Source organism: Rhipicephalus sanguineus, chromosome 1, assembly GCF_013339695.2.
Source record: "Rhipicephalus sanguineus isolate Rsan-2018 chromosome 1, BIME_Rsan_1.4, whole genome shotgun sequence".
NCBI classification, from domain to species: Eukaryota; Metazoa; Arthropoda; class Arachnida; order Ixodida; family Ixodidae; genus Rhipicephalus; species Rhipicephalus sanguineus.
Window position 1 is genome coordinate 286,136,330 of NC_051176.1, and position 26,522 is coordinate 286,162,851.

The window sequence follows — 26,522 nt, forward strand, 5'->3', positions numbered from 1 at the left end:
GAAATTCACTGGGTACATTCCTCTGCCGACTTGGCTTCCAACAGTTATTGTCCACAGTGTCTGGCACTACACATCCATATGCAAAGTATGCTGGGTATGAAAAGCAGACACTGAATGTAGCTGGCAGCATCGAAAAGTACAATGATCGTTAGCTAGTGTGTGGTGTTAAATGCTACTGTTGATAGAATTTGTTCTGCATGAATGGTGAAGTGGTAGGTAGCAAGTGATGTTGCATTGCTGGCTGCATGCATTCAGCAAGAAGTGGTCACTTCGATAGAGCAGCATAAACAACCGCGTTGTCTAGCTACCATTCACGTCAGTACTGGCATTAGTGATTCCATGCAAGGTATTTATATTATTGAACACAAACTGTATTGAAGTATGAGGAATGATCAGTAAGCAGGTATAGCAAAGCCTGCTCACCGTTTTAGATGTCTGGTTGCTCGCACCAGCGCAACTCGAGACGTGGTGGTGCTTGAATGTGCAAAATCTGCTTGTTTTGCTATCTTCTGATGTTATTTGATATGACTGAAGCAAGGTTTGTATTCTGTATCAAGTGAACAATAAGTGGTCACTGTACTATCGCGCTCAGTATGAGCTACATCACGTGAGTTGGGCCGAGCGCTCTGCCAGGTTGTATAATGGCGCCGATTATGGCATATTTTCGAGTTATCGGGAGAGAGTGTGGCTGTCCCTGCGAGTGCGCATCACCTCCACTGGCTTTCACCCTCGCCCTCGTTTTGCTCTTTGGTGATATCAGCTTCGGAAATGATAACTTCGAGGACGAAAGCAATCAAGTGGGGGTGATGCGTGCTCGCACGAGCAGTCAAACTCTCTCCCGATAACTCGAAAATATGCCATCATCGGCGCCACTGTACAACCTTGCAGAGCGCTCGGCCACGCGCTCGCGTGATGTAGCTCATACTGAGCGCGATAGTACCTTAACAGATGCACTGGTTGTTCCTTTGAGCTGTTACTAGCAACCTTTCCGGGGAAATAAGATCAATGGTTAGGGCTACTTCGTACCGGGATGTGCTGCTCTGGGTTATCAGACTGCAATAGGATGGAAGAAGGTGATAGAGCGAGTAGTGTTTGCTGCCACTTGCGCACAACCATGTGTGGCAACACGCAGCAGTGTCGTTGGGAAGCAGGAGTTTTAAAGCGCCGCGCCAACAACCATCAGATACTGTGGAAAATGACATGGTTGGTGCAAACGATTTTTCTTTTTGGCTTTAGGAGATTATTTTGTTTACTATATTCACTTATGGGTAAATTTTACAAGGTTTCAAGTACATGTATTTAATGAAGTCTTCAAGGGGAATTTTATTTACTTCGTTATATCCATGATTTCATTAGAATGAGGTTCACTTTCAAGTTGTTAGCCTTAAAATGCATTTCATTTGTTCCTTTACTTCGCTCGTATTTGAGTGTGGACTTTCGTAGGGTGCAATATGTTGCACATGCGCACTTTCTTTTTGCTCCGTGTTGTGTGCTGTTGGGCTGATTGCCTGTTGAATTTTTTTTAGGATTGAGCAGATTTTGCAGGACAGCAGTGAAGATGAATCTGATGATGGCGATGAGAACGTTGCAGCAAGTAGGAGAGGCAAGAAGGCTGCGTCTGCATGGATTGAAGAGCAAGGAGAAGATGACATAGTTGACTTCCTGGATAAATCTGCTGGAAAGCAGATACTGTGTATGTATATTGTATATCATGAACATGAAAGTGCAACATTAATGTGTGAAGTGCCATCTACTAAAGCAGTTTGTCTTCGCATATTTCCTCTTTATACAGCTACTGATCCTAAAGCACCGCCAAAAAGGAAAGGAAAATGCCCGTTTGAAATGACAGAGGATGGGCGGCTGCTTATACTGGACCCAGAGGCTGGAAAAGCTGAAAAGGATGGTAAGCAGCCCATCTGTTCAAGGGACACTAAAATTTAGTATAGTCTGATGAAGCACAAGGCGGTAGTGTGAGTGAGTAGCGTTTGCCACTGCTTGCATGCAGCCATGTGCATGTCGATACTTAAACACCAGCAGCGGTGTGTCCTCTTGAAAGCAGGGGTTAAGTTTTTCACATTTAAGCCATTTTGACCTAGTAAATGTCAAACCTGTTTTTGGAGCCTTTATAATACTGTAAAAATAGTACTGATATATATATAAAAATAAAAAGCTAGGCCAAGGCAGATAGCATAAAAACGCATGACGTCCTGGTAGGCTGGTGCAGCAATCCAAATGTTGGCATGACCAGTCTTTGATTTTTGTATATGGCCAAACTGTAATTGAAGTTTTTTTGGTGTATTGTAGTGTATTGTCATATAGCTATAGCTGTGGAGGATGCAAGTCAAACTAGTAAAGGCTGCACATCTTATTGGGTGAACCCATGGCCAGTAAAACAAAAGCACTCGCAGCACGATGATAGCAGCGAGCATGGTCATTGATCATCGAGAATCTGATTTGCAGGTGAAGCGCATCTGCAGTTATGCATGTGATGCAGGATGTAGTACTCAACCACTCATGTCATGCCAACAATCTGATTCAGTGCAGAGTGATAACATGTGCAACATTTTTAACCAGGAAAACCCAGTTACAATTAAAAAAACGAAAGTAACAACCTGGTTTTCTCTTTTGTGTTCCTTTAAATTGTGTGTGCAGTATGTCACCTACGCACTTTTTGCTTTACGTAGAGCCATCAAGCGAAACAGAAGAGGCAGCAAATGATCTTTTGGAGGCACTGTCTCACTACAAGGTTTGTGGTGCTTTACCTTCATTGTTTCAGATGAACCTTTATGCTGTGTGCAAAATGGTTTATCTGTTTAATAACATGATTATGTATTACCCAAAGAACCTGGGTAATATTTCAATAATCCAGATATGGGCTCTAATTCTTGTCTTTGTTGTCGAATGCAAACCCAAGCCAACTGAATATCATTCTCACTTGTTACCTTAAACAGGTGTTACATAAGGGGTAGAGTATACAGAGTGAACCAAGATATTGGTAACAGTCGTCAAATACTAAAGTGGCAAGTTTTTTTTTACAAGTCCCTGCTCGAGGCTTCCCTTTCTAATGACTCAAACCGCTATATTGGGACCCCGTAACAAGTCCGGCCCTAGAAGTGACATTTCAAACTATCATCCAATATCTGACATTCGTTCTATGTAAAATACTAACGCATAAGCTACTCATGGGTATTATAGCTCATTTGAATACTAATTCTGCAATTATGTCCTGCCAACACTTTTGTATAGGGTTTTCTTATGTTACATACAACAAAGGTTTCGTTACAATTTTTTTTGCTTGTGCAAAGCATGTGTCCTTCCCAACTCATTTGACTTGCCTTGTTACAGAGCAAGAAGCGAAAGGCATCTCTTGATGCAGATGGTGGAGAAGGCACATCAGGAGCAGCCAGTGGTACGTTTTCATGAAATTAAGCGACTGCCATCAATTCTGCAGTAAACTTCATTGATCCATCTTTGCATGTTCCATTGTTGTAGGTGCTGGACTCTCCAAAAAGAAAAAAACTGAGAAGGTATAAAATTGGAACGTGCTTCTTAGCTTGTTTATGCCATTTGAAGAGATTCATATACTGATCCATGCTCAATTTCATGCACAGACATCTGACGGGGATGCAAGGAAGGGCAAGTTGGAGCCCTATGCATACTTGCCATTGAACCGAAAGTTGCTGAACAAAAGGTAGGCTTGTGGGTAATTGGTCGTACGAATTTAACTTTAACGAGGAAGTGCTAAATGCATGGCACTTGCAGTTCTGACAGATCTGGCAATGGATCTGAAGAGATGTGACACAGTCAGCATTTCATGCTTGTCTGCTTGACACTGTGTCCATGCTGGTTGCTAAGTGCTTTTGTATACATGCGATTTTATCCAGGTTCAAGAAGAGGCCTGCGGCATTTAAGAGATTGCTTTCAGCTGCACAGAAAGGTGCACGAAAAGGACAAAAGACAAGAGCAGCCAATGTCAAGAAAGCCAAATATAATAAATAACATATTTATTAGTGTTTTTCTCCTAATTTCTTTTAAATTTTAATTTATTTAGCAGTTATTTATTGTACATAAAGTTCAATAAAAATGAATCTGTGTTTCATTCTGTGTGTCTGAAGAGATGCAACGCAGTCAGCATTTCATACTCGTCTAATTGAAACTGCATCCATGCTGGTTGCGAAGTGCTTTTGTTCAGAGTTACAGTAGTAACTCCTGAGAACATGCAAGCCAAACATTATAGCACAGCATGCGGCCTGGAATTTACAATTTTCAGTCAGTCATGGCCGTTGACCGATTTGAGCATCGTGAGCTGCATAGTTACCGTGGTAGCGACGGGATGCCGCCACGTGCCTGTGTGCGTGCACTCGCGATCACACTGAAAGTAAGCTGTGTGTGTGTGTGGTCATGACTCACGCCGGCGAAAGGATGCATTTTCTTGGCCCCTTGTCATCCCCCTCCCTGCGTAGCTTTCAGCGCGCTCGCTAGTACGAAAGGAGAGAAAAAGTGCTTAAAGCGTGCGGCAAATACCTTTAACTCTGCTCATACTTCACGGACTCGTGAAGCAATAAGCTTTTAATGAAGCCATTAGACGATTACTTTGAAAAATGTTGCAGGGCCCCTTTAATGGCAAAAAAGCTAAAGTGGTGAAAAAATTCAATTTGTTTGACAATGTGTAAGATGAGCAATGTATACATATTTGGTCACACATCCACGACACCATGAATATTCATTGAAGGCAAAATTTTATTCAACAGTGCACAAGTCTGCAGAATAGACAACCAAAAGCTTGAGACTGTCCATTGTCAATATATTAGTGAAAGTTCTTAAACTCTAGCAATGGATGAAGCAAAGGAAAAGCCTGGAGCTGCCATTTTGCAAACCTGCTGCTCCTCTGTGGCAGTAACCCAGTATACTTCGGTGGTAAAGTCTGCTGGTAGCACCACACATGTTTGTGCATATTGCAGCCACAACAGCCCGTGTAGTACTGAATTTCCTGACCTAGCTCTCTGGGTGGAATGTCATGGTGTTTGCCCATGCCATGCTGGGTAAATACCATGCTTTCTGGGTGGAAAGGGTGTTGGTGACATCGCATCTGCTGTTGCCAGCAGCGGCACACCAGGCAAATGTTCGTCATATGAAGCCATATGGTAGACTTTAGGACCATTACCTGCCTGCCAAGCCCCTACTTAGGGCCAAGGGTGTGCTCCCTCCCCCCTTCCCTCCAAATTTCTGGTTATGAGAAAAATTTGCGTACGAAATAGCTTACCTACAAAAGAATTCCATTAGGTCGCCCTCAGATGCATTTCTCAGGCAAGTGTTCGTCATATGAAGTCATATGGTAGACTTTTCAGGACCATTACCTGCCTGCCCAGCCCCTACTTCAAGGGTCAAGGGTGTGCTCCCTTCCCTCCAAATTTCTGGTTATGAGAAAAAGTTGTATACGAAATAGCTCAACTACAAAAGAATTTTATTAGGTGGCCTTCGGATGCATTTCTACAGGAGCGCGCGTTTTTTACAGGAACTGCAAGTATGGCAGTTTATGAATTTGCCTTGCTGGTTACAAACTGAAAGACAATGACTGAAGCCACAAGTGCAAAGATTTCACAATGATGAGTTTCCCATGGTAAGAGGTTGCCAGTTTGTCAAGAGCAGTGGTTACATAGAGATCTACAAGGGCTGTTGAGACCACAAATGCACAGTATTCCCTCGGTGCTTGTTCTAGCACTGAAAGCCTCTGTGCTTGGTGTGCTTTGCCACAACTGTAATAGTGCTGCAACTCAAGCGTGCAAGGGCGAGTTGCTCATAATCGCATTTTTGTAGTGCACCTTTATTATTTGTGAACATTGCCACAACTGTCCATTGCATGTCAATTTGTGGCTCTCCATAATGACCAGACGTGGCTGCTTGACCTTGCTCGAGTGTAACAGCTTAAGGGAAAGGGGGGGGGGGGTCATGCTTGATCTGTAATCGATGTTCCACTAATTTCTCTGTGACACTTCATAGCAGTTTAAACATATAATTAAATTGTCATCCTGAGGAGGCACAAAGATACTCCACAGGTTTGCGTTGTTGCCAGCAAGCAGCGAACAAGGAACATTGCAACTATGATGGCATGGCAAATGATAACAACCGTACTTAGTGTACAAGCCACAGGCTGGCTACAATTCAGCTCCGTAAGGCCTGCAATCGCTCTTGCATCTTGGTCACATCGTCTTCGTCTTCTGCCACAGCAGACGACGGACCAGCTTCTTGGATGTCTTCCGATGGCAAGGACTCTGTGACTGCAGTTGGGGCCTTGCCGAGCTGGCCTGAGAAAACGTAGTGAAATTCATTTCAAGCTAACACGAGTCCACTGTTAATGGAGGCCAACTCTGGCAATTTTTCAAGCTCTATGGATCTTAAAGAAATTGGCTGGGTGCGTGCGTTCCTATGCACGTTTCCGTCATTTACGCATAATTACTGGCTTGAGGGATGTGCACACTGCTTACAAACAAATTACCTCAAGCTGGCCACTTTGCTTCCCACACTCTGTGTGAGGTCGGCCTTGGCAAGGCAACAGAAGTGATGGAAGCACCAGTAGAAATATTCGGGGTTGCAGCATACTAACCGCTGCAGTGTTGGCCAGTGCCTCACTGGTGTCCTTGACGTTAAAAAGCTTTAAGGTATGAGGCAAAGTGGAAAAAGGGAATTTTTTCTTTTCAAAATGCCATTTTTTTGTTTTTGGTCATGTTAAATGCGCAATTTATTGCCCATCACTTTGCTGCACAAAGTTTCTGTCTACACAGTTTTTCAAAGATACAGGCAAAAATGTTAGACCACCAGTCATCTACGAAACCAAAACTGAAAGTGCCACTTTTGTGTCGCACTCTGTGTGAGGTCGGCCTTGGCAAAGCAACAGAAGTGATGGAAGCACCAGTAGAAATATTCGGGGTTGCAGCATACTAACCGCTGCAGTGTTGGCCAGTGCCTCACTGGTGTCCTTGACGTTAAAAAGCTTTAAGGTATGAGGCAAAGTGGAAAAAGGGAATTTTTTCTTTTCAAAATGCCATTTTTTTTGTTTTTGGTCATGTTAAATGCGCAATTTATTGCCCATCACTTTGCTGCACAAAGTTTCTGTCTACACAGTTTTTCAAAGATACAGGCAAAAATGTTAGACCACCTGTCATCTACGACACCAAAACTGAAAGTACCAGTTTTGTGTGCATCATAAAATTAGCTTGATATGTAGTACTTCGTTGGTTATTTAACAATCATGTCAAGTGCGAACATGTAATAATGCTCTAATAGCATTGTAAACCCATCATTTTTAATCATAAAAGTAATAAACCGCTCCAGGTGGATGTGCAATGTCGTACACATCAAGGACAGGTATGTGAGCCTGTAAATCATTAAATTTGCTTTGTATGATGCTGTGTCATTTTAATAATGGCAACAGAAGCACATTTGATATTTTGAAGCAAGTTGGCTTTGAGCCTGGCCCTCTACACTGCAAAAACTTGCCTCACAAACGATCGGCACCGCATCGCGAAAGCGTCCTATCACGGCACTGATGCTGCAAAGCAAGCTAGAAAAGAAAAGGGAATTTGCCGCTCGAGCAATGGCACACAAGAGTAAGAGATTTTAGGGCTCTTGGTCACCGTGTGTAAGCGCTGCACATGTTTCAAATCTTTCTTGAAGATTTTCTCAGAACTAACATTTTTGGTATTTTTCCGTATGCGAACATTCATAACGTTTTTGCTAATAAAGATTTTTCATTAAAACTTGGCACACTTCCTTATCACATTAGTGGGTCTGCAATGAACCTCAATAAGAAAAATTGTGCCACAAGATTTAATATGGCTGCCTGTTAGACGAAGGTGCCCCTAGTGTTAGAGCACAATTTTTTGGTTATTTAGTAAATATAACTAGTATTCATCTGATCTCATTTGTTTTGGTTCATTGCACTGACCAAAGCTTCTTTTATGTCTCTGCAAAAAATGAGGTGTTTTTGTTGAATGGAATTTGAGTTAGGACTGTTTGCGTGAGGCCCACTTTCAATGAAATTTTTAATTATGAAAAATTAACAAAAAATAGGACTTGCTTCCTCCTAAAACATCCTCCTAAAAAAGGTCTGCTTTACAATGTAGACTAATATCTAGTATTATCGCTTTCTAAAAATTTTTTTTTCCGACACTTGGCCTCGTACCTTAAAGCCAGCACATTTGGAATCGTGCCACTGTTGAAAATTTACATCAGCAATGAGGTGGAATACATTTATTATGTGCTTCCCTGGTTCATCTAGATGGCGCCACCTGTCCAGGCCACTGATGTTTGTGACTGTGGTAATTTGGTAAAGCGCTAGAGCTAAGTTTGTGGCCAAACTAAAATTCTCTGATATCATTATAAGAAGAATGAACGATTTTGTGAACAGCAGCATTTAGTGTCATGGTGATAGATAGGATCGATGAAATTTAATGCAAGCAAAGTACAAGCCACCTTTCACATGACGCACCAGGGAGGCACAATCATGAATTTACCAATGGCCAGAAATGTTCATTTGCCCGTAGCCACATTTGCGTAGGGCAGTACGACAGTAGCCAATGTCGACTTGCATCAGAAGTGCGCACACTAGCCATACTCGGTCATAGTGGCAACAGGTTAGCATCTATCTCCTTTTCTTATTAGTTTTTTACATCATTGTTCATGAGCCATGGTTCTGAGTTGATGCACATTAAGCAAATCATGTAGCTTGCGGGGGCACTGACACCAATTTTTGAAGCTGAGGTAAGTGCACCATACAAATCTCCTATAGCTCTGAGCAAGTGTGAAGCTCAGTAAATGCTGATATTTTTTTTTTTGACATTAAGCCAATACTTGCATGGTGCACCTACTGACATCGGCACTAGCATGCTGTATGGCTAGTTGTGAGGACAACGGCAGGTACCAAAACATACAAAATGGTCACTTATGCACACGTCGCCAATGAAGCGGAGCGGCCGTAGAAATGCCACAATATCTTGTGCGAGCATGTGGCTGTGACAAGCTCTTCTCAGTCTGCACTTACGCTTACCAGTACATTTTCTACGCTACTGAGGGCTTGCATTTTCATTAGACAAAAAAAAAGGAACAACTGAAAATTTTGTGTCAGTACCCCTTTAATACTGCCTATCATTGCAGCTTGGTACCACATAATTTGAACAATACAAACTCGAAAGCGGCAGTGCAATAAAACTATGCCTACGACTTTTCAAGTGTAGCACGTCGCTTCCCTCGCTACTTAAAGCACGCTACAAAGCCTCACATGCACTCAATTGTCCAAAACTTCCAGCGCAACATGTCACACATCACGGATACACTGCAATGCCTTGCATTCAAAAGCATGGTTTTGTAGTGCATGAAATGCTGGCAGCAGGGGCGTAGTCAGAAATTTTTTTCGGGGGGGGGGGGGGGGGGGGGTTCAACCATACTTTATGTATGTTTGTGCGTGCGTTTGTATGTGTGCGTGTATATATACGCAAGCAAAACTGAAAAATTTCGGGGGAGGGGGGGGGTTGAACCCCCCAACCCCCCCCTTGGCTACGCCCCTGGCTGGCAGTGAGTGCAGCACAGAGAGTGCTGGCGCTTTCTGCAGCCTGGGCAATGCCTGGGCAGTGTGTCGCACCACTTGCCAACACACTGATGTTGTAAGAGTAAAATGTGGCACCTATAACAGCAAAAACTTGAGGATAACACTCATTTTGCTTGTAATTTGAAATTTACCTGATGAAAACCTGAATTTGCATGCATTCTCACAGTTCCCTTTGCTCTTGAAGCCCCTTTGAATTTAGCTGCTAATCCGGAATCCCCCACTATGGTGTACTCCATAACAAGGTAGCAATTTTGGCATGTGAAGCCTCACAACTTTTAAGTATCTTAGTGACATCCAATGGGTTGAGCAGTACCAACCTGCAGTCAGCTCCCACAAGACTTTGTCGACTTCCTCCTGTGCCTCTTCCTCCAAGTCGTCCTGGTCATCAAGGCCTTCCATTGTGTCATCCAACATTTCTTCTATTATTCCTGCCTGAGTTAACAGACTTAATGAAAAAACGCTGCACAAAAAACACGAGGACAAGAAAGAAACACAACGCAAGTTAACAAAGCGAAATTAAGGCACTATAGAAAGTGGGCTGGTAATCTTTCTTTTCTTAAGCCATTGTAGGAAAACAGATGAATCTTGTGGTTTTACCATCACTGTGATCAGCCTATTTTATGTCCACTGCAGGACGATGGCTTTCCCCAATGATATGCACTGTCCTGTGTGAGCAGATTCGATTTCATGTGGTTTAGGTAGCTGAAGAAAACTGATATACTCGATCTAAGAAAAAATGTCAGCTCCGCCTGCAGAGAACTTACATAAGTGCTCCGTCCAATAGCACTTACTCATTGTCATGACATCAAGCGCTTCTCGAGTGCTTCAGACAGCTTACTTTGCCATAGAGACCCATGTTACTTACTCTCCTCCATATCAGGTTTCACAATCATTGAAAACATGTTGCATAATGTTGTTGAACTAATAGTTACGGCTCCTCCAATGAGACCCTTAGGCAAGGATTGGCAGTTCTGACTTCTTGCCCAGCAAGTGTATAAAATGCAGGCAGGATTGAATTTCTTTTTATTAAAAGGCCAGCAGGGTACCGAAAAAGGTGTCGCTGGCACTGAAGACATTAATTTTGAAATTATTTGGTCACTGCAGCGGCCACGAGCGCGGGGTTACCAAGCAGGCGCGCGCGCTCTCGAGATGCTCGTTGTAAGAGACGGCGCAGTGAGAGCTCGTTTTCGCGTCCTCAGATTGATTGAGTTTGAAACAGCAACACCTCTCAGTTGACTTGAACGCACGTGCACCGGTAGTCGCAGCGATCTGGTTAATGACGTTGATTTATTTTTCAGGGGGCATAAGAATGTCATCGTTAAACTGTGTGTTCCGTGAGGATCTTTCATTGCCGTGGTAGCAAAAGCACGCGTAGCACAAGTATAGTCCGTCTCACTGGCAGTCACTGATCTTTCGGGCGTTAAATGTTCCTTCAAAGCATTTATGTCTAGGTCAGTAACTCTGCGAAATTATGGCTTCTTTGCAATAATTAAAGGAGTACTGACACGATTTTGAGACATCGCAAAAGGGACATTTTTTGCTTCGTTGGTATGCAGTGTCAACGCTGTCCACACACTGGAGTCGGAGAACACGTATAAAATATTTTAATTTGACTTTGAAGTAGTTTTCATCGCTGAGCATCTGCAAACCAGCCCCACTGCAAGGACATTATCCCGACGAGTCAAGACAGTTCCCGCAAGTTTGCGAGTTCTGCGTCCTGCATGCAGCCTAAATCATAAAAACCACTGTCAGTGTCACTGGACGACAATTCACTCATCGTTGTTTATGTGCACCACGAGCAGGTGACGGATTTGCCGCTAGTACGTCGCGAGTTTCTGATCTCCGTGACGTCACACTGCTATGAAACGACACTGAGAAGCCACCCCCTCGATATCGAAACCGGAAGTGTATTTTTAAGGTGGCGCTAATTAAAATATATACGATGCTTAATAAGAACTTCTTGTTGGGCGAGTTGGTGAGTACTTAACATCGTGGTTTAGCACTAAAAAAAGACTTAACATCGTACTTAACATCGTGGTTTAGCGCTAAACCACGATGTTATATACGATGCATTCCCAGGCACAACAATAGTCGTTTTAGGTTTGTCGACACCAGTATTTTTATTTAGAGCAGCAATCCGAAGCTTTTTAAAATTCGTGTCAGTACTCCTTTAAGCTTCTTGTGCTTCGAAAGGTAGTCTCCACAATACAATCATTCAGAGCGATACTTTCTCGCCATGAGACACACAGGAGGAGTAGAGTAAGAGCAAAGCACAAGAACTATCCACGCCGAATGAAATGTGAACAGCGCACCGAACGCGCGGCCAGTTCAGGCCGTCTGCTGCCGACATCCAAGATAGGCAAGCGCATCTGGTTACTGATAGTTTTGCTTTTCTTTCCTTTGACATTCCATATTTTGCTTTGCCACTGGAGCGCCACGTTCATGCTTTCCACTGATCGCAACTGGCGCAGTGCAGTTTCTCTGGCAGCAGCGTGCGTGAAGCAAGCGCTCATAGCTCCCTTATAGAGTTTTCATCTTGCTTCCATCTCCGCTGTGTTATGAGCGCCTAGCTGCGATGTGAACAGAGGGCGGATAGAATAGCGAAGCTCCAGTGCACGTGCATCACCCGAGAGGTGTTACTGTTTCAAACTCAATCGGTCTGACGACGCGAAAACAAGCTCTCACTGCGCCGTCTCTTACAACGAGCATCTCGGGAGCGCGCGCGCCTGCTTGGTAACCCCGCGCTCGTGGCCGCTGCAGTGACAAATAATTTCAAAATTAACGTCTTCAGTGCCGGCGACACCTTTTTCAGTACCTGCTGGCCTTTTAATAAAAAGAAATTCAATCCTGCCTGCATTTTATACACTTGCTGGGCAAGAAGTCAGAATTGCCAATCCTTGCCTAAGGGTCTCATTGGAGGGGCCGTAACTATTAGTCCAACAACATTATGAAACATGTTTTCAATGATTGTGAAACCTGATATGGAGGAGAATAAGTGGAGAAAGTTTAAGAAACTTAAAAAATGGGGTTTATTTTAATTGTCGTCAGAAGTTTCCATTGTTCGGTGTTTTCCTGAACTTAGCCCGATCATATCTCTTTACTGAAAAGGTATATAAATATAAGATTTGGCAGTTTGGTAGATAAGCATGCGAATAACGTAATGCAAAATTTTCGTCGCTCTGCTACAAGGCTTTTTTGAGATAAAGACCTTCAAAGTGAAGAAAATAATGTTTCTTGGGCCAATTTTGAGGTTTTTTATAAAAACATCTACACTACACATAAAAACTAAAAATACCTGAGAAGAAGCAAAAACATGCATATATTTAGTTAAAGAAATTTCAGCTACCTAACTTTAATATATTTTGTGCAATTCATAACGAAAGTTGGCCAAAACAGCAGAGCGGATGAGCGCTCCACTCCACCTCTCCGTCATTATTGATTTCCTGTGCTTCGAAAAAATTTTTGGCGGCAAAACAAATTGCGGATCTCTTCTTTCCACCCATCAGGCAATAATATATAAATTTTTGAAATAAATTTAAGAGTTCGACCAGCCATCGTTTGTTCGATCTTACGTGGAATCACCCAGCAATTACCGGCTGGTAACCGTAATAGCCACCCTAAGTGGAATGACATACAGAAACATGGCAGCCCCCTCACAGCCCAGACCGTCCGTTTCCATCCGAATTCGTGCTTTGTACTGGCTCTCTACTCGGACAGCAAGAAATAAGTGGTATAATCTGTCATGGCTTAGTCTCACCTAACGCTGAGGGCAAATCATCACGTATCTTTTGTTGCTATTATTTAGATCAGTTGTTTCGATGCTGCTAGGACTAGTTAGGCGGTGCCGAGCTGTAAAAGTGGTTTGATGTCAAGTGAGCAGATGGCGCCACAACATTAGCGATGGTGATGCACTCATGATGCAAAACACCCTGAATATCTTTAATTGTTTAATGCAACAATAATTTGCTGTTCCGCTCAAGCACAATACGTTATGACCGCAGTCAGTGTGTCAACTGAATCTCCAGAGCGCTATAGGCCAAAGATCCAGTATTTTCCGAAAGAAGGAAGGTTAGCAACACTAAATGTGTTTGGTGCAGTCAAAAAAGAAGTTGGTGAAAGCGTCAGTATGAATGCTGTTACAGAAAGAACTGCGTTCCTCACAAACACCAGTGAACGCTCCCTGTACAAGTCGGTTTCTGAACATCAAAGAAACGGCGAGGTGACGTTCCTGAAGAAGTTTTTACGCACTATATTACCTGCGGGGAGCAAGTATTGACAAAGCAGGTGAGCCGACGCCAAATAGACGCCGAGCAGACGACGTGACGCAAGGTACTACGAGATGGAGTATAGGAGGGGGCGCCACGTGACACTCTTGAAGCCCAGCCATAAAAAATGAAACAGGAGCATGCCGGGAATTCTACCATGAGCACAAGGAGGTAGCAGCTTCGGAGGAGGCTGGCTTGTGGACGCCAGGCGTGCTTCCTCCAAAGTTTTTTTTTTTTCTTCATGGTGCGACAGTTATCTATGCGAAACTATTCTTTTTCTCGCGTAGAAACAACTCGTTGTAGTTTTTTCTATGACTATTACTCTTCTGACAGGACGAAAAGCAGCATTCTTGGAAGTAGGAAAGTGGAATGTGTGTGCCCATAATTGCAGCAAATAAATCCCAGTGTCCAGTACACTGGACATGGTTCTCCCGTGAAAGCGACTGTACTTACAGTCTCCATTATTTTTTTGCATGCTTTTCAACAGCCTCTTAACTTAAAAAGAACACAAAAAAAAATTTTTTTTGTATCCCATAACTTTGGGATCGAAAGGGATAAGTGTATCTGGTATTGCAGATTTTGCAATACCTGATGAGCTACCGGCGCTTATCTCAGCAAGACATTTGATCACTTCACTCACTCGCATCATTTCCTTCGACAGGTCTCGCATCGTCTGCGCTACTTCGGGCACTTTGATCAACTGCTGCATGCTCTTCATAACTTCAGTGCTTCTTTGCATTGAGCCGGCCAACCGAAGGGTAGCTGCAAACAATGTTTGATTGCGCTTAGGGGCTGCAAACATAAAAGTATTTTGGTGAGGAATCGATGATCCGACTTACCAAGCTGATGGTTCATGCTCATCACGACTGAGTTCAACTGTGCCTTGGAAGCGTGGATACGATTGATAGCCTTGCGAGCACGAAGCACCTCCTTAGCAAGTATAAGACAAACCTCCTTGTCATTCTTTTTCGCCGCTTCTTTCAAGGACCTCTTGACACCTTCTTCTTGCCTCTGAATAGCTGTCGAAACAAGTGACAATCGCAAGTGACAATACTGCCCTAAGCTCCGTGACAAGCAACAGTAATGCTTTTATGCTACACTCGTGACAAATATACCTCTGATCTGGCGATCCAGCTGGTACCCTTCTTTTCTCAGCTTTGAAGTCCATTCTCGCACCTAAAACGATAAACGCCAACGCTGAGATGACCGCTCCCTGTGCGGCGTGCGTGCTCTAAACTTGTACTTTATCGGTACCTGTTCTTTCGGCGATCGCTCTGGCGTTTTCCCAAACAGTCCCATTAGGTACTACGAACACTTTAATTTCGATGCATTCACACAGACATTTCAAAGTCTGGCTGCATGGGCTGATACCGCTGATACTCCGTATAGTTACTTCGATGTCCGCGAACTTCGGCCCTTCGGCAGCAACCACAACACAGGAAGTGAGCCTGAACCGGAAGCTGACGTATCAGAAAGTGCCACAGCCTGTCATTTATACCCTTTCGTTTGCTCGATTTTTTTCCCCTGGTATATTCGCTAGATGTCGGGGCATAATGTTCACCCACGTGTTCACCGAATGCATCAAATAATTCTTAATATTTAAATTTCTTAGACTATTAAACACTTTATTAAAGTATAATTGTATTTGTTACTTCAGATAACTTAATTAAATGATAAATATTAAGCGATTGTGATGCAAGCACAAGTGGTGCTGCCACTTCGCGGCATTTGTTGGTATCTGACAGGTCTGCGTCAAGGTAGTAGTTCTGTTGTGTTCTCTTGAAATATGTGCACGTGCGTCTGTGGAACACTTCTTCGAGTGCTGCCGGTAGTCTGGTGGAAATGAAAAAGGCGAATGTGCCAGTTTGCTTGTAAAGGCGATTTTAGCTAACTCCTTGAAGGCGTAAAAGGCTCGAACAGCGTCCGTGGCTTTCTTACGGAGTACTGACACTTCTCAGAAAAGGTAAAAAAAAAAAAAACTTTTACAGCTCTTGCATTCATTTTGATCATTGGTTTTCTTGAGTGCTTTGTCTTGCTGCAAGTACTACTACCTGAATTCATTTCTCTTTACAAGCCTTGTTAGGGAACGAGCAAGAAAAGCGGCGGACGCAGTGCGTCGAGGCTGGAATGGCGCAAACATTGGTTGCGTTGCCATTCATTGTAAAGCGGCGTTGTCGCTTCACATTTCATTGGGAAAATGTCAATTTCGAGCCTTTGAGTAGTGAAAATTACAAAATGTACGCTGGTCGTGGCTCAAGCGCTCAAAGACAGCACGTTTATCACTGGGGTCCCTAACCGCCGAGTGTACAAAAGAACGCGTGCAGAGTGCGAGGCTCTTGAGTACGCATTTTTGCGCCAGCACTGCTGGCATTACTGTGCATAGAAGCCGCAGAACAATGCCTAGAGCCAACGTTCCTTGGTATGTAGTAACGTTGCCTAGAGCAACAGACAATTTCACCGGCGAGGAAATGTGACCGCTCTGCTGACAGCGATGACACTGATACCCACTGCAGAAGCCAGTATTAGTGCGTGGTCCTCGAGCTTGTCCCGAGACAAGTGAGAAAGCACTTGAAATGGAATTGAAATCATGAAAATAACCTCTTCGCAAAGGTGTTACAGCAGCAGCACACGCTGGACATTGCCAACAACGAAAGGTGCCATGTGCAAACGCTGAGGACCTGCACCACATGGCACTTCTGCACTAGTGACTGCATGATGTTATACGAGTTCTACATTTGGGTACCCAGGCCTTGAGTTCCTTGAGTACGCACGCTATTAGAGAGTTTTAGTGCCGGGGACCCCTAACCGTTGAGCCACCAAGCTCTTGCGTTTTTTTGAACGCTCCTTGCTGGCGAGTGGTGAACAGAACAAGGTGTGAAGAGTACGAGAGAACGCAATACCTTGGGGTCACCACCACCAGAGCCCTTTAAAAGCATTCCAAAGACCTTCCAAAGTAACTTCAGCTCAAAAATCGCAAGAAACCTAACTTACAGTTACCGAAAATCTTTAACCTAGGTTAATGATGTTTTAAGGCAGGAAAAAAAAAAAAAAAGAAACCAAGGCTTGCCATAGCTGAATAAATGCTCTGGGTGAGAACTGCTAGACGCTTCTTTTAGTTGTAACATATGACATAGAGTTGCTTTCATGCGCTTTTTCTCATTTATTCCAAGAAAACAAGGCTGAGTGCTTTATTGTAAATCCAGCCCTTATTTACATAATGGAGAATATTTTGCATGATGCAGTTCATGACCTGGCAGCCCACTGCCTGGTAAGCATTCCAAAAAAGCCTTGAAATGAAAAATTTTCTTGGCAAAGAAAGGAAAATTCAATCCACTAAGAGTGACTGCGCTTTGTGTTCCATTTTTCAACTTTTGTGTTGTGCTTCAACATGCAAGCGACCTAGGCAGAGGAAGGCTCATTGAAATCTGCTCTGAGGGCTAAAATTCAAGCTGCTATATAATTTATGAAATTACAGAAAAATGGCCAAGTTTTTGAAAGGAGGATAGATGGCTTGCATTGACGTCTCTGAAACAGCCATGTTGGAGCACCAGCATGGGGGTACGCGATGTTTGCAATGTCACATTCACGTTTTTCATGCACAGAGGCATTTCTGCCATATCGTTATCAAACTGAAACAGGTTAATTGCATCTTGTTTGTCATCAAAGCTGCCATCAAGGAGTGCCAGTACGTTCAGAAGCTGCGTCTCACACATCACGTGCAACCTATCCATAAGTGGTATTCATTGAGCTCGGCTCGCCAGGCAGCGGAGCCAAGCACCTTGATTGTAGTCCTACGATGACGACCGTGCGTGCGACCACGGGTATGGCAACTGGCGTGCTAGTGCCCCTTCAAGATGATGTCAGTGGAATGCCTCCTATAAGCAGGAAGGTTATGTTTCTGTAACTGCACCAAAAACAAATATGGCAGCTTATAACTGCATCTGTTGAATTCGAAAGTGGACTGATGAAATCCTTGCACTGTTTGCAAGGGTGTTTCGGAAGTCATTTGCTAAAATTAGTGGTTTATTTCAGAGCAATCAAAACAATAATGTTTATACAAAAACAAACTTATGCACATCTGTTTGTCGTAAGCTGTACAAAAATATAAGCATGTAACATTTCAAAAATGCCCCCTTTATCCACAACACACACCCAAAGCGTCCATCACAGTAGTCATCAGGAATTTTGGACCATGCCTTTACGAGTGAAATACTTCAGGGTCTAGAGATTGTGGTAATGGGTGCTTTGCTTTATGCGCACCCTCAAACGGCATAATCTATCGAATTGTGGTCAGGCGAGTTTGACAGGCAATTCTCTGCAGTGGTTAAGTCTGGAAATAGGTATCTGTACCGCTCCATGAGATACTGTTTTGACTTTGTGGGAGGGGGCAGGCTTTTTGGGAGCCAAGTGCTCCATTTCTAAACTACTGTGTGGTCAGTGGGTCCAGTTTCTTTTTCTGGGCAAGCCCCTGATGAACATTCTTATTCAATTTGCACCTTCTACAATGAAAAGAAGTCCATACTTTTCCATCAAACATGTCTGTGCAGATCATTTGTGCTGAGGTCTGGTCTTCCAAAGCATTTCTCTCTGTCTGGTTTGTCTCCTGGACACTTCTAGCAATTTTGTTTGCATTTTGCATTATTTCAATTTTTTTTAGTCTTGGAAAACAATGCGGTGATGGCGTTTCTGCAGCAAGGTGTCGGGCAAGCTTTTGGCATCTTTGCAGCCATAGCTCTCTCATTTTCTCAGTTGATGCATGGCACTTTTGTAACTCTTCATGCCCAGTACATTGTGACGTATCCTTCGAACATGTGTCTGGCAGATTTTTAGGTCTAGCCCATTTGACATCATTGTTGCGCATTGTGTCGCATGCGTACCCATTTGCATAGCCGCCCGCTCCCTTTTCTGTGACTCTTTCCAAATTCGAAAAAGCGATTCATGAATGTAATGAACCATGGACATTGGCACATGAAGCCTGTTCAAAATCCAGGCAAGAGGCTCTTGGCAAGATGCAGTATTGCAGAGCGATAGTTTTTCTAAAATACAAACCATCCCGTTTGCTACACTAAAAAGAGAACATATTAAGGAAAGCACTGATTGAAAGAAGTATCTGCAAAAGAGACGAATTTTTGTAGTATGCTTTCAAAACTGGCACTGTTAAGACTTTTGAGAAGCCACATAGGTGTATTAGTAGATGCAGTTAGCAGAATAGCACTATCATTTTCTGTGTTCAGTTCCAGAGTTCTAAGCTGCTTACTCTAGTCACTAGAACTTTTTCTGCTAAATGAAACGAACCTCATGGAACTCAGTGCAGTGGTTCCCCATGTACTGAGATGTAGGAGCAACCAGTATTTACATATTTTTTTTCTTTTAATGCGAACAGCTGTGCACTGGATATTTTGGCTTTATAAACTATTATAATTGGAAGCTATGCCAGTAGTTTGGAATGTCGTTCCTCTTCAAGTGTAGACTCGTATGCCAGCTCTAGTAAAGTACCAGGGCATATTGTTAGCAAGCATGTCATTTCTTGGTTGCCTGCCAAAGAGTTTTTTCCGTGAAGAAGCACAGCTTCAGCCTTGGCTCCACTGCAATTTTTGGCAGTTCACTCGAAGTTGTAGGAGAGCATTTTAGTGATGAAATATTTCAAATCAGTTCTTCTCGGAAGAGTTAGAAAAAGTTGAAAAAAAACTTAATTTTTGTAATTTGGCCAAATGCATATTGGTTGCCGAAAACCACATTGGTTTGCAAAGCATTGCATTTTTAGAAATTGTCCAAATTATTGTTAGAAGCTACTATCTAGCAGAGTGGGAACTGAGCTTCAGTTACTCTTTTTTTTTATAATCACTTGGTCCCCGTCCATGTATAGCATGCAGAAATCAATACTCGGAAGCTGCTTTGGCGAGCCTGATGTATAAGACACTTACATAAAGTTAAGTTCACCATTTTATCGGCTGTATATATTACAGTAAACGTAAGCTTGCTAATCAAATTAACAAGCATGGTGCCATGCACACACAGGTAAGCATAGACAAATCTCACTTGATGACCGCGAACACTCACTATCTCAACGCTAGCCTGAGAAAGTGCACAGGCAGAGCTTTGCCTGCGCACGCGTTCCCTTTCACCTGCAGCGTATGGCTAGCAATCTGTCATAAGGTGTTATTGTAGTTGGCTTTTATGCGGACCATCACAGCGATGGTGGAAATTTGCCTGGAGTGTCGCTAAGATTGCGATAGAAGTAAAAAAAAAGGACTGTGTGACTGTGTTCACCGTAGTCCAGGCTGCAGTCTTACAACAGAATGCGAACCATTCGGTTGAGCTCTGGCGATTCCTAGGAATCGCACCTTTGTTAGCGAGAGAGCCAGAATTTCAGACTTCGCTTGGTTACATCAGGCTTCCGCATGAGCAGCCGGCGGAAACGGGAATTTTTATCCGACTGTCTCGCACCTTTCTCTTCAGACACCGAGAGCTTTTGCCAATTTAGATGTGTGGCACGATAAATGGGCTCAATGAGCTGTTATCAGTTAGCTTGAAGTACGGGAGGTAGAATTGGCTGGACTTCATTACATAGGCGTGCACAAGGTTGTCCATTAGGGGGGAGCCAAGTTTCACCGCAGCGCCCCCCCCTCCCCCATCCCCCATTGGTCGAGTCCGAAAGACACTGAGCTCTGTAATGGATGCAAAAATGAAAATGAAGCTATGTCATACTTCTCCCAAAGGCCTGACATTGGTCTCCGGCTTTTCGGGGTAAAGGAGGGCAGTTAACAGCTCTTTCAATGGAAGATCAGGGGTCCTTGGTCGCGGTTATCGTCAAAAAACATAAAAAATGACGTTAAAGGTCCGACCGAGTAAAGGTATGAGGCAAAATTGGCGCCCCCCCTTCTGATGAATAGGGGGACAGCCGCTCCCCCTGTGCTTCACTTATCTAGAAACACTAGAAAACGGGGCTCAGCTGTCTTCTGCACCCTCATGATTAATGTTCAGGGTTAGCGAAATTCACGGTAACTTGCTACATTTAGCTCCTGCATGCACGAAATATTCTGCTCCAGGCATAAAATTTGCAGCTTGAAGAACGTGCTTTGGCCCTGTTAATCTGCTCGAAATTCTACATGTTCTGCCTTCGAAACCATGGTTTTCCTGCTCCAAAAATTGCTCTTACAAAGCTTGTCCAGCCGTCTTATTCCTGAATGCAGCAAATGCTTTGTGTATATATGCACTTTTGGAATATTTGAGAGACAGAATGATTGGTTCACGTCAAGTGTGTTACCATTATATATATTCTCTTGCATGATATTTGCGGTGATTGTTTAGAGGCACCTGTTTCTCAGCGAATTCACATGCCACTTTCGTGAAACAAGTAAACATGCTGTTCCGTTGTTTTATTGTACTGTCATTTTCATGGAGTCCCTATTATCAAAACCACTTTATCATTTACACTCTCCCCAGTTAGTGTGACATCTCATTACGAAGGGTATTACATGAATTAGGGACTGCCACTGAGCCAGATTTCTGCTTTTCTGGAATCTGCTCAGACTTCACATTTCATGTTGCTTTACAATATCGAAAAATATTTAATGTTCCATTCAATATTCGGTGAAAGTTTTTCTCTGATATGCATTTTCGATGCGGAGATCTCAGTATTATTCGTTGACGAATGGGCTATTTAAACGGCAAATTACGGGGCCAGCTCTGTTCAGTACTAACACAGGGCAAAGGGCTTCTCGAATTGGGTGGTCAACTTTTCTGGGTGTTTGCCAAGTCGGTTTTTATTGACATTAAAACGTGACATCATGACAACGTCCTATGGGTTTTGTTACCATCGGATGTTACCGCCGCACAGACGCAAGATTTTCCGCTGGTGCTCGCCCTGCTCGTGCAAAATGGACAGATGCCTGACCTACCGTCTCGCTTTTGTGACTTCCAGGAGAGCTCGCTATGGCTGAGTTAGGTACATTTTGTAAAAAAAAAAAATAAAAACTGGGCAAGAACGAAACATTGTGTTTCTTAAACGTCGGTCTCAATTTCGCGCTGAATCGCGGATAAGCTACCCTGGCGTTGCTGCATCGAAGTGCTGTTGTGGCCCCCAGCAGCCCTCAGGTTGCCGGCCTACGTGGCGTAGTAATCTCGGAGGCCGTGTGTTCACAATCGTGCTGCCGGCACATTAGTTGCATGCTGGGCGCTAGGTGGCAGCACATTTACTGGGTCTGGGTGCGGGCGATATGGCAACAAGGCGGGCGGGCGGAGAGGTCAGAGAGGCGGAGAGGACTTATTGGATGGCAGCGATGGAAAAGAAGCCGGCTCTGAGTAACTACCGAAAGGGAAAAAAAGAAATAAGGAGGGAAAGGTTTTATGATAATTCAAGGGGAAGCGCTTTACTGTTTGAAGCAAGGTCGGGCTGCCTTAGAACGCGTAGTTATAAAGCGAGATTCAGTAACGAAGAAGAACAATGTACATGCTGCGGGGGAACTAAGGAAACGATGGAACATGTACTGATTGAATGTGGCGATATTCACCCAGGTATACGTGTGGGCACGAGTCTACATGAAGCCTTGGGTTTTAGGGACAACAATGGAAAGCTGCACACGTCCGCGATAGAAATAAGTAAGAGACGGTAGAGAAAAGTAGAGATAAAGAACAAAAATAATTAATGGGGGAAAAATAAGGTAATTCTGCCTTAAGAGGCAGAGAGATGGACCGTGAATTTATATTTTTTTGGTATAATAACATAGATTTAATCAATGTAGATAAGGTATTAGGCCAACATGAAACAAGGAAGCTTTTCTTTTACAGCGAAAGCTGTTATGAGATCATTTCACCGGCCGTTTTTGGCGCCGTAGTTGTCCGCCGCCGCCGCCGCCGCCGGTGTCCGTAACCAGTATCGCTCGAAATAAGAAAAAAAATTCCAGGATGGAACGAGGTTCGAACCTGGGTCCTCTGCGTGGGAGCCCAGTATTCAACCTCTGAGCCATGCCGGTGCTTGAAACTGCCTTGCAAAAAGGTCCTATACAGGCTTCATGTCGGGGAGGAACCACATTAGCATATGCAATATAGCGTGGTAGAAGAGTAAAATAAGCACCAAGCCTCGCACAACGCGAATTCTGTAACCAGACGTCACACAATGCGAATTGCGCAACGAGTAGGTTGTTGAATGCTTCCAACCCATTACAAAGGACTCTGCCATAATTCTTCATCGTCATAAGAACTATATTTAATAAAGTTCCACCATCCATTCATCAGGCACAGCGTCAACAAAGTGCCCATAATGCCTTACATGCGTATAGCAGGTACCAACGCTCTCCGTAGAATGACGAAAAATGGCACAGGGCCTGCTGCCCTATCAAAAAATTACAATGATTTATAGCGTAGTGGGTTCCTCGCAAGTGCACTTGTATTGGTTGCCAAGGAAGCCCATAAGCGCATGATCCACTTCCTCGGGGTCTCAGTAAAATTACACTGATTTATAGCGTAGTGGGTTCCTCGCAAGTGCACTTGTATTGGTTGCCAAGGAAGCCCGTAAGCGCATGATCCATTTCCTTGGGGTCTCAGTAAAGTTCTTGGCCCCCGCCCCGCCCCCCCGCGTCCCTCTTCCACGTCAACGTATGTTATACAGCATGACGGGAGAGGGAAATAGTGACCGGGCGTCGCCCAATGCAAATTACATAACTGGTGGGCCGTTTAAAGATTCCAACCCATCACAAAGGGCTGAGCCTTAATTCTTCATCGTCATCAGTCGTCGCGTCAACAAAGTGCACATAATGCCTTACAGACGTGTAGCTGGTGCCTCGCTTCTCCGCAGAATGACGAATAATGGCTTAGTAGGTGCTTCGCAACTTCACAAAAATTGTGATTTATGGCGTAGTGGGTACCTTCTAGTGTACTTGTATTGTAGCCCCAAGAGAGCTTAACGGGCTCTAGAAACGCCGCTCTTCCAGCTTTCGCTGTGACTGTGCTGCGGTTTCAGCGCAGGCCTGGCGTTTTTTTTTTTCTTCGAGCCTGGTGGCAGACATGTCACCGCCCCGTTTTAAAGGGGACGCTCATAGCATCCATCCGTCCATCCATGGGTCACGTTGGTAACGTTGGTCTGGAGTAGGCGTTTGCTATCGTCGCTACAACCACAAATGGTGACGTGGTGGCACGTGCCCCGGCTCTCGTTGACCGACCGCAAGTGGGCGTGCGCGTTTCTTCGATGCAAAACGATGTTTGTCGATAATGATATCTGTGGCTTAACGTCCCAAAACCACGATATGATTATGAGGGACGCCGTAGTGGAGGGCTTGAAATTTCGAACACCTGGGGTTCTTTATCGTGCACCTAAATATAAGTACACGGGCCTCAAACATTTTCGCCTCCATCGAAAATGCAGCCGCCCCTGCCGGGATTCGATCCCGCGACCTTCGGGTCAGCAGTCGAGCGCCTAAATATATATATATATATATATATATATATATATATATATATATATATATATATTTCTTTTTTACCTTTTTGGCCTTCTCAAAAATAAAGTTTTTCACCACCACCATAAGCACTAGACCACTGTGGCGGGGCGATGTTTGTCGATATCCATCGCGTCTCTGCATCCTGTGTCGCCGAATGCCGTGACCCTGTGTGCGGCATGCCGGGAAAGGCGCTGAACACGGTAGACGCAGACTGTGGAGCCACTTTCGGTGCAGTTTTGCTGATAATGAGCGTGACTTAGGAAAAAAAAATGCATGCATTGTGAAAGGCTCAGGAAGCAGCTTGACTTCCGGATGGCGTATTACAGACGCGTGAACGCATGCAAATTTGTTCTCGTTATCTGATAAATCTGCGCAGATTAATAGTGCTTGCGCGCGCGCTTGTGAGTGCGTGTGTTCCACAGGACGAAATGTCGGTCGTTGTGGCTCTTTAATTTTGAGTGCCTTTCCGCAAATAGGTGCTGCCTGCATATGATGTGTCAAAATGCTTTATTGCAAGTGCTGGCGTTAGAATTTGTACGGCTGTGATTTGCCCATTATCGAGAAGAAAAACAAATAGTGTAGTAACTGCGTGATTGAGGAAATATATATAAATAAAATGAAGGGTCTCTCTTTTGTCAGCTGTATGGGTGGAAGCAAAGAAATGAAGGTTTTGACGGCAGGTTTTTTGCGCGCGCGTGTGTTTGTGTGTGTGTGTGTGGAAAAGGGGGGGGGTGGCGTGTAGCGGACTCCATTCTGACCTGGAGTCGCAAATCACGTCGCTCCCTCCCCTTCCCTCTCCTTTTACGTGCGCAGATGTTCCGTGCCTAGGCTGTGAGGCATACGTTTTTCGCGCGAGAACTGAACACTTGTGTGCTCGACGAGGTACGTACACCGCCAGCTCAACGCTCTAGACAACGCTTTTTTCTTAACGATTGCGCTTGACTGAATGCAGCCATTGTTCTGAAAAGGAAGTCAAGGCGACAGGAACTTCTGAACGAAAAAAAAAAGGAATAGAAAAGTAAAAAAAAAAAGACGGCGGCGGACAATTTTCGTCTGCGCAACAGCGGCTGTGCACCTGTTTGTAACGTAATTGTATTAAAAGCGGATAAGAGGCGCGTGGAGGTGTGCAGCGTAAACGCAAAAAAAAAAAGTGTAGCAGAGTTTTTTCGTCTCTGTGTATACGAAGAATAATGGTTTTTGTCCAGGAAAAATAGTATTTTTGTTCACTCAGGTTAATGCCGTATAATTGACAATTTCCGAAGTCTGAAATTTATTTTACTTTAATTTTGGCGAATGATGTTGCTTTCTGTCCATGAGTTGTCATCTTGGACTGTTATTTACGCAAAGTTTATGGCTTCGCATGACCTCTATCGACTGGTGAAGCACTAAACGCTTATACGTGCGTTCATTTCCATACCTACAGATGGACCGCCAGTCTCTCTTAAAGGTACACTAGAGGCAAATACTAAGTTGACGTTGATTGTTGAAATAGCGGTCCAGAAACCTCGTAGTGCCACTTTTATGCCAAGGAAGTATACTGCTTGCTTATTTTGAAATAAAATCACGTTTTAGTGGTCCGCATCGCGTTAGCGCATTTCAAATCACCCGCCTGAAATCAGACTTTCATACGTCACTGCTGCCGTGCCCAACGTTGCCCGCCTTTACTGCGCGGCCACCGACACTAGTATAAACAGAGCGAAAGTAGCGGGACCCACAGCAGCAACAACGGCCATCGAAGCTTGCGCAATGGATGTGGACGGAGAACTTTACAACGAGACATTGGCTCGAGATGCTGGGCTGTACGCCGCGGCAGTACGCGATCCCGAAACTGCCACTGAGACGCGACCGCGTGAGCGAAGCAGGGCGCCGGGCGAAGCGCAGTTCGGCGAAAACGGAACCTTTGAACCACGCACGCCGTTCCCCATGGCAACGCCACAGAGGTTCCTTTTTTCAAGAATCAAACGAAAACGAACAAAGCATTTTATTACGTCTTTTGATGCACGGAAGGTTCTTTTTTTATTGCTGCTAGTTTGATTACTAGTGATTTATTGTAGGCAGACTCTCATACGTAATCGGGATCACTTCGAAAATGTCCCACTCGTGGCGTTCATCATGTGATACATTTAGCTTAATTTCTCGGTAAGTAGGCCACTGCTGTTGATAATATTGCCGTTTTAGAAGTTGTCATACATTGAGCTTTCACTCTGACATAAA

The 26,522-nt window shown here is 44.0% G+C and overlaps 3 protein-coding genes across 3 annotated transcripts in view; 2 read left to right on the forward strand and 1 right to left on the reverse strand.

Annotated features, from left to right (window-relative positions):
• The window catches only part of LOC119379192 (RRP12-like protein), a 59,946-nt gene extending 55,847 nt beyond the window's left edge, over positions 1-4,099 (forward strand). The window contains exons 22-28 of the mRNA XM_037648408.2: positions 1,527-1,693; positions 1,793-1,903; positions 2,685-2,746; positions 3,346-3,409; positions 3,493-3,527; positions 3,612-3,691; positions 3,885-4,099. Coding sequence (XP_037504336.1) covers positions 1,527-1,693; positions 1,793-1,903; positions 2,685-2,746; positions 3,346-3,409; positions 3,493-3,527; positions 3,612-3,691; positions 3,885-3,999 — 634 coding nt within the window. The 3' untranslated portion in view covers positions 4,000-4,099. The remainder of the gene's footprint in view (positions 1-1,526; positions 1,694-1,792; positions 1,904-2,684; positions 2,747-3,345; positions 3,410-3,492; positions 3,528-3,611; positions 3,692-3,884) is intronic.
• A 2,021-nt stretch (positions 4,100-6,120) lies between these two features.
• LOC119379194 (charged multivesicular body protein 3) lies at positions 6,121-15,328 on the reverse strand. Its single transcript, XM_037648409.2, has 6 exons — positions 15,124-15,328; positions 14,985-15,045; positions 14,709-14,888; positions 14,510-14,631; positions 9,922-10,036; positions 6,121-6,305 (listed from the first exon to the last, which is right to left on the reverse strand). Exons 1-6 carry the CDS (start codon positions 15,166-15,168, stop codon positions 6,163-6,165), a joined length of 666 nt encoding a protein of 221 aa, XP_037504337.1. The 5' UTR covers positions 15,169-15,328; the 3' UTR covers positions 6,121-6,162.
• A 299-nt stretch (positions 15,329-15,627) lies between these two features.
• Positions 15,628-26,522, forward strand: part of LOC119379195 (glycerol-3-phosphate acyltransferase 1, mitochondrial) — a 106,035-nt gene continuing 95,140 nt past the window's right edge. The window contains exon 1 of the mRNA XM_037648411.2: positions 15,628-15,832. The gene's annotated coding sequence lies outside the window, so the exon portion shown is untranslated. The remainder of the gene's footprint in view (positions 15,833-26,522) is intronic.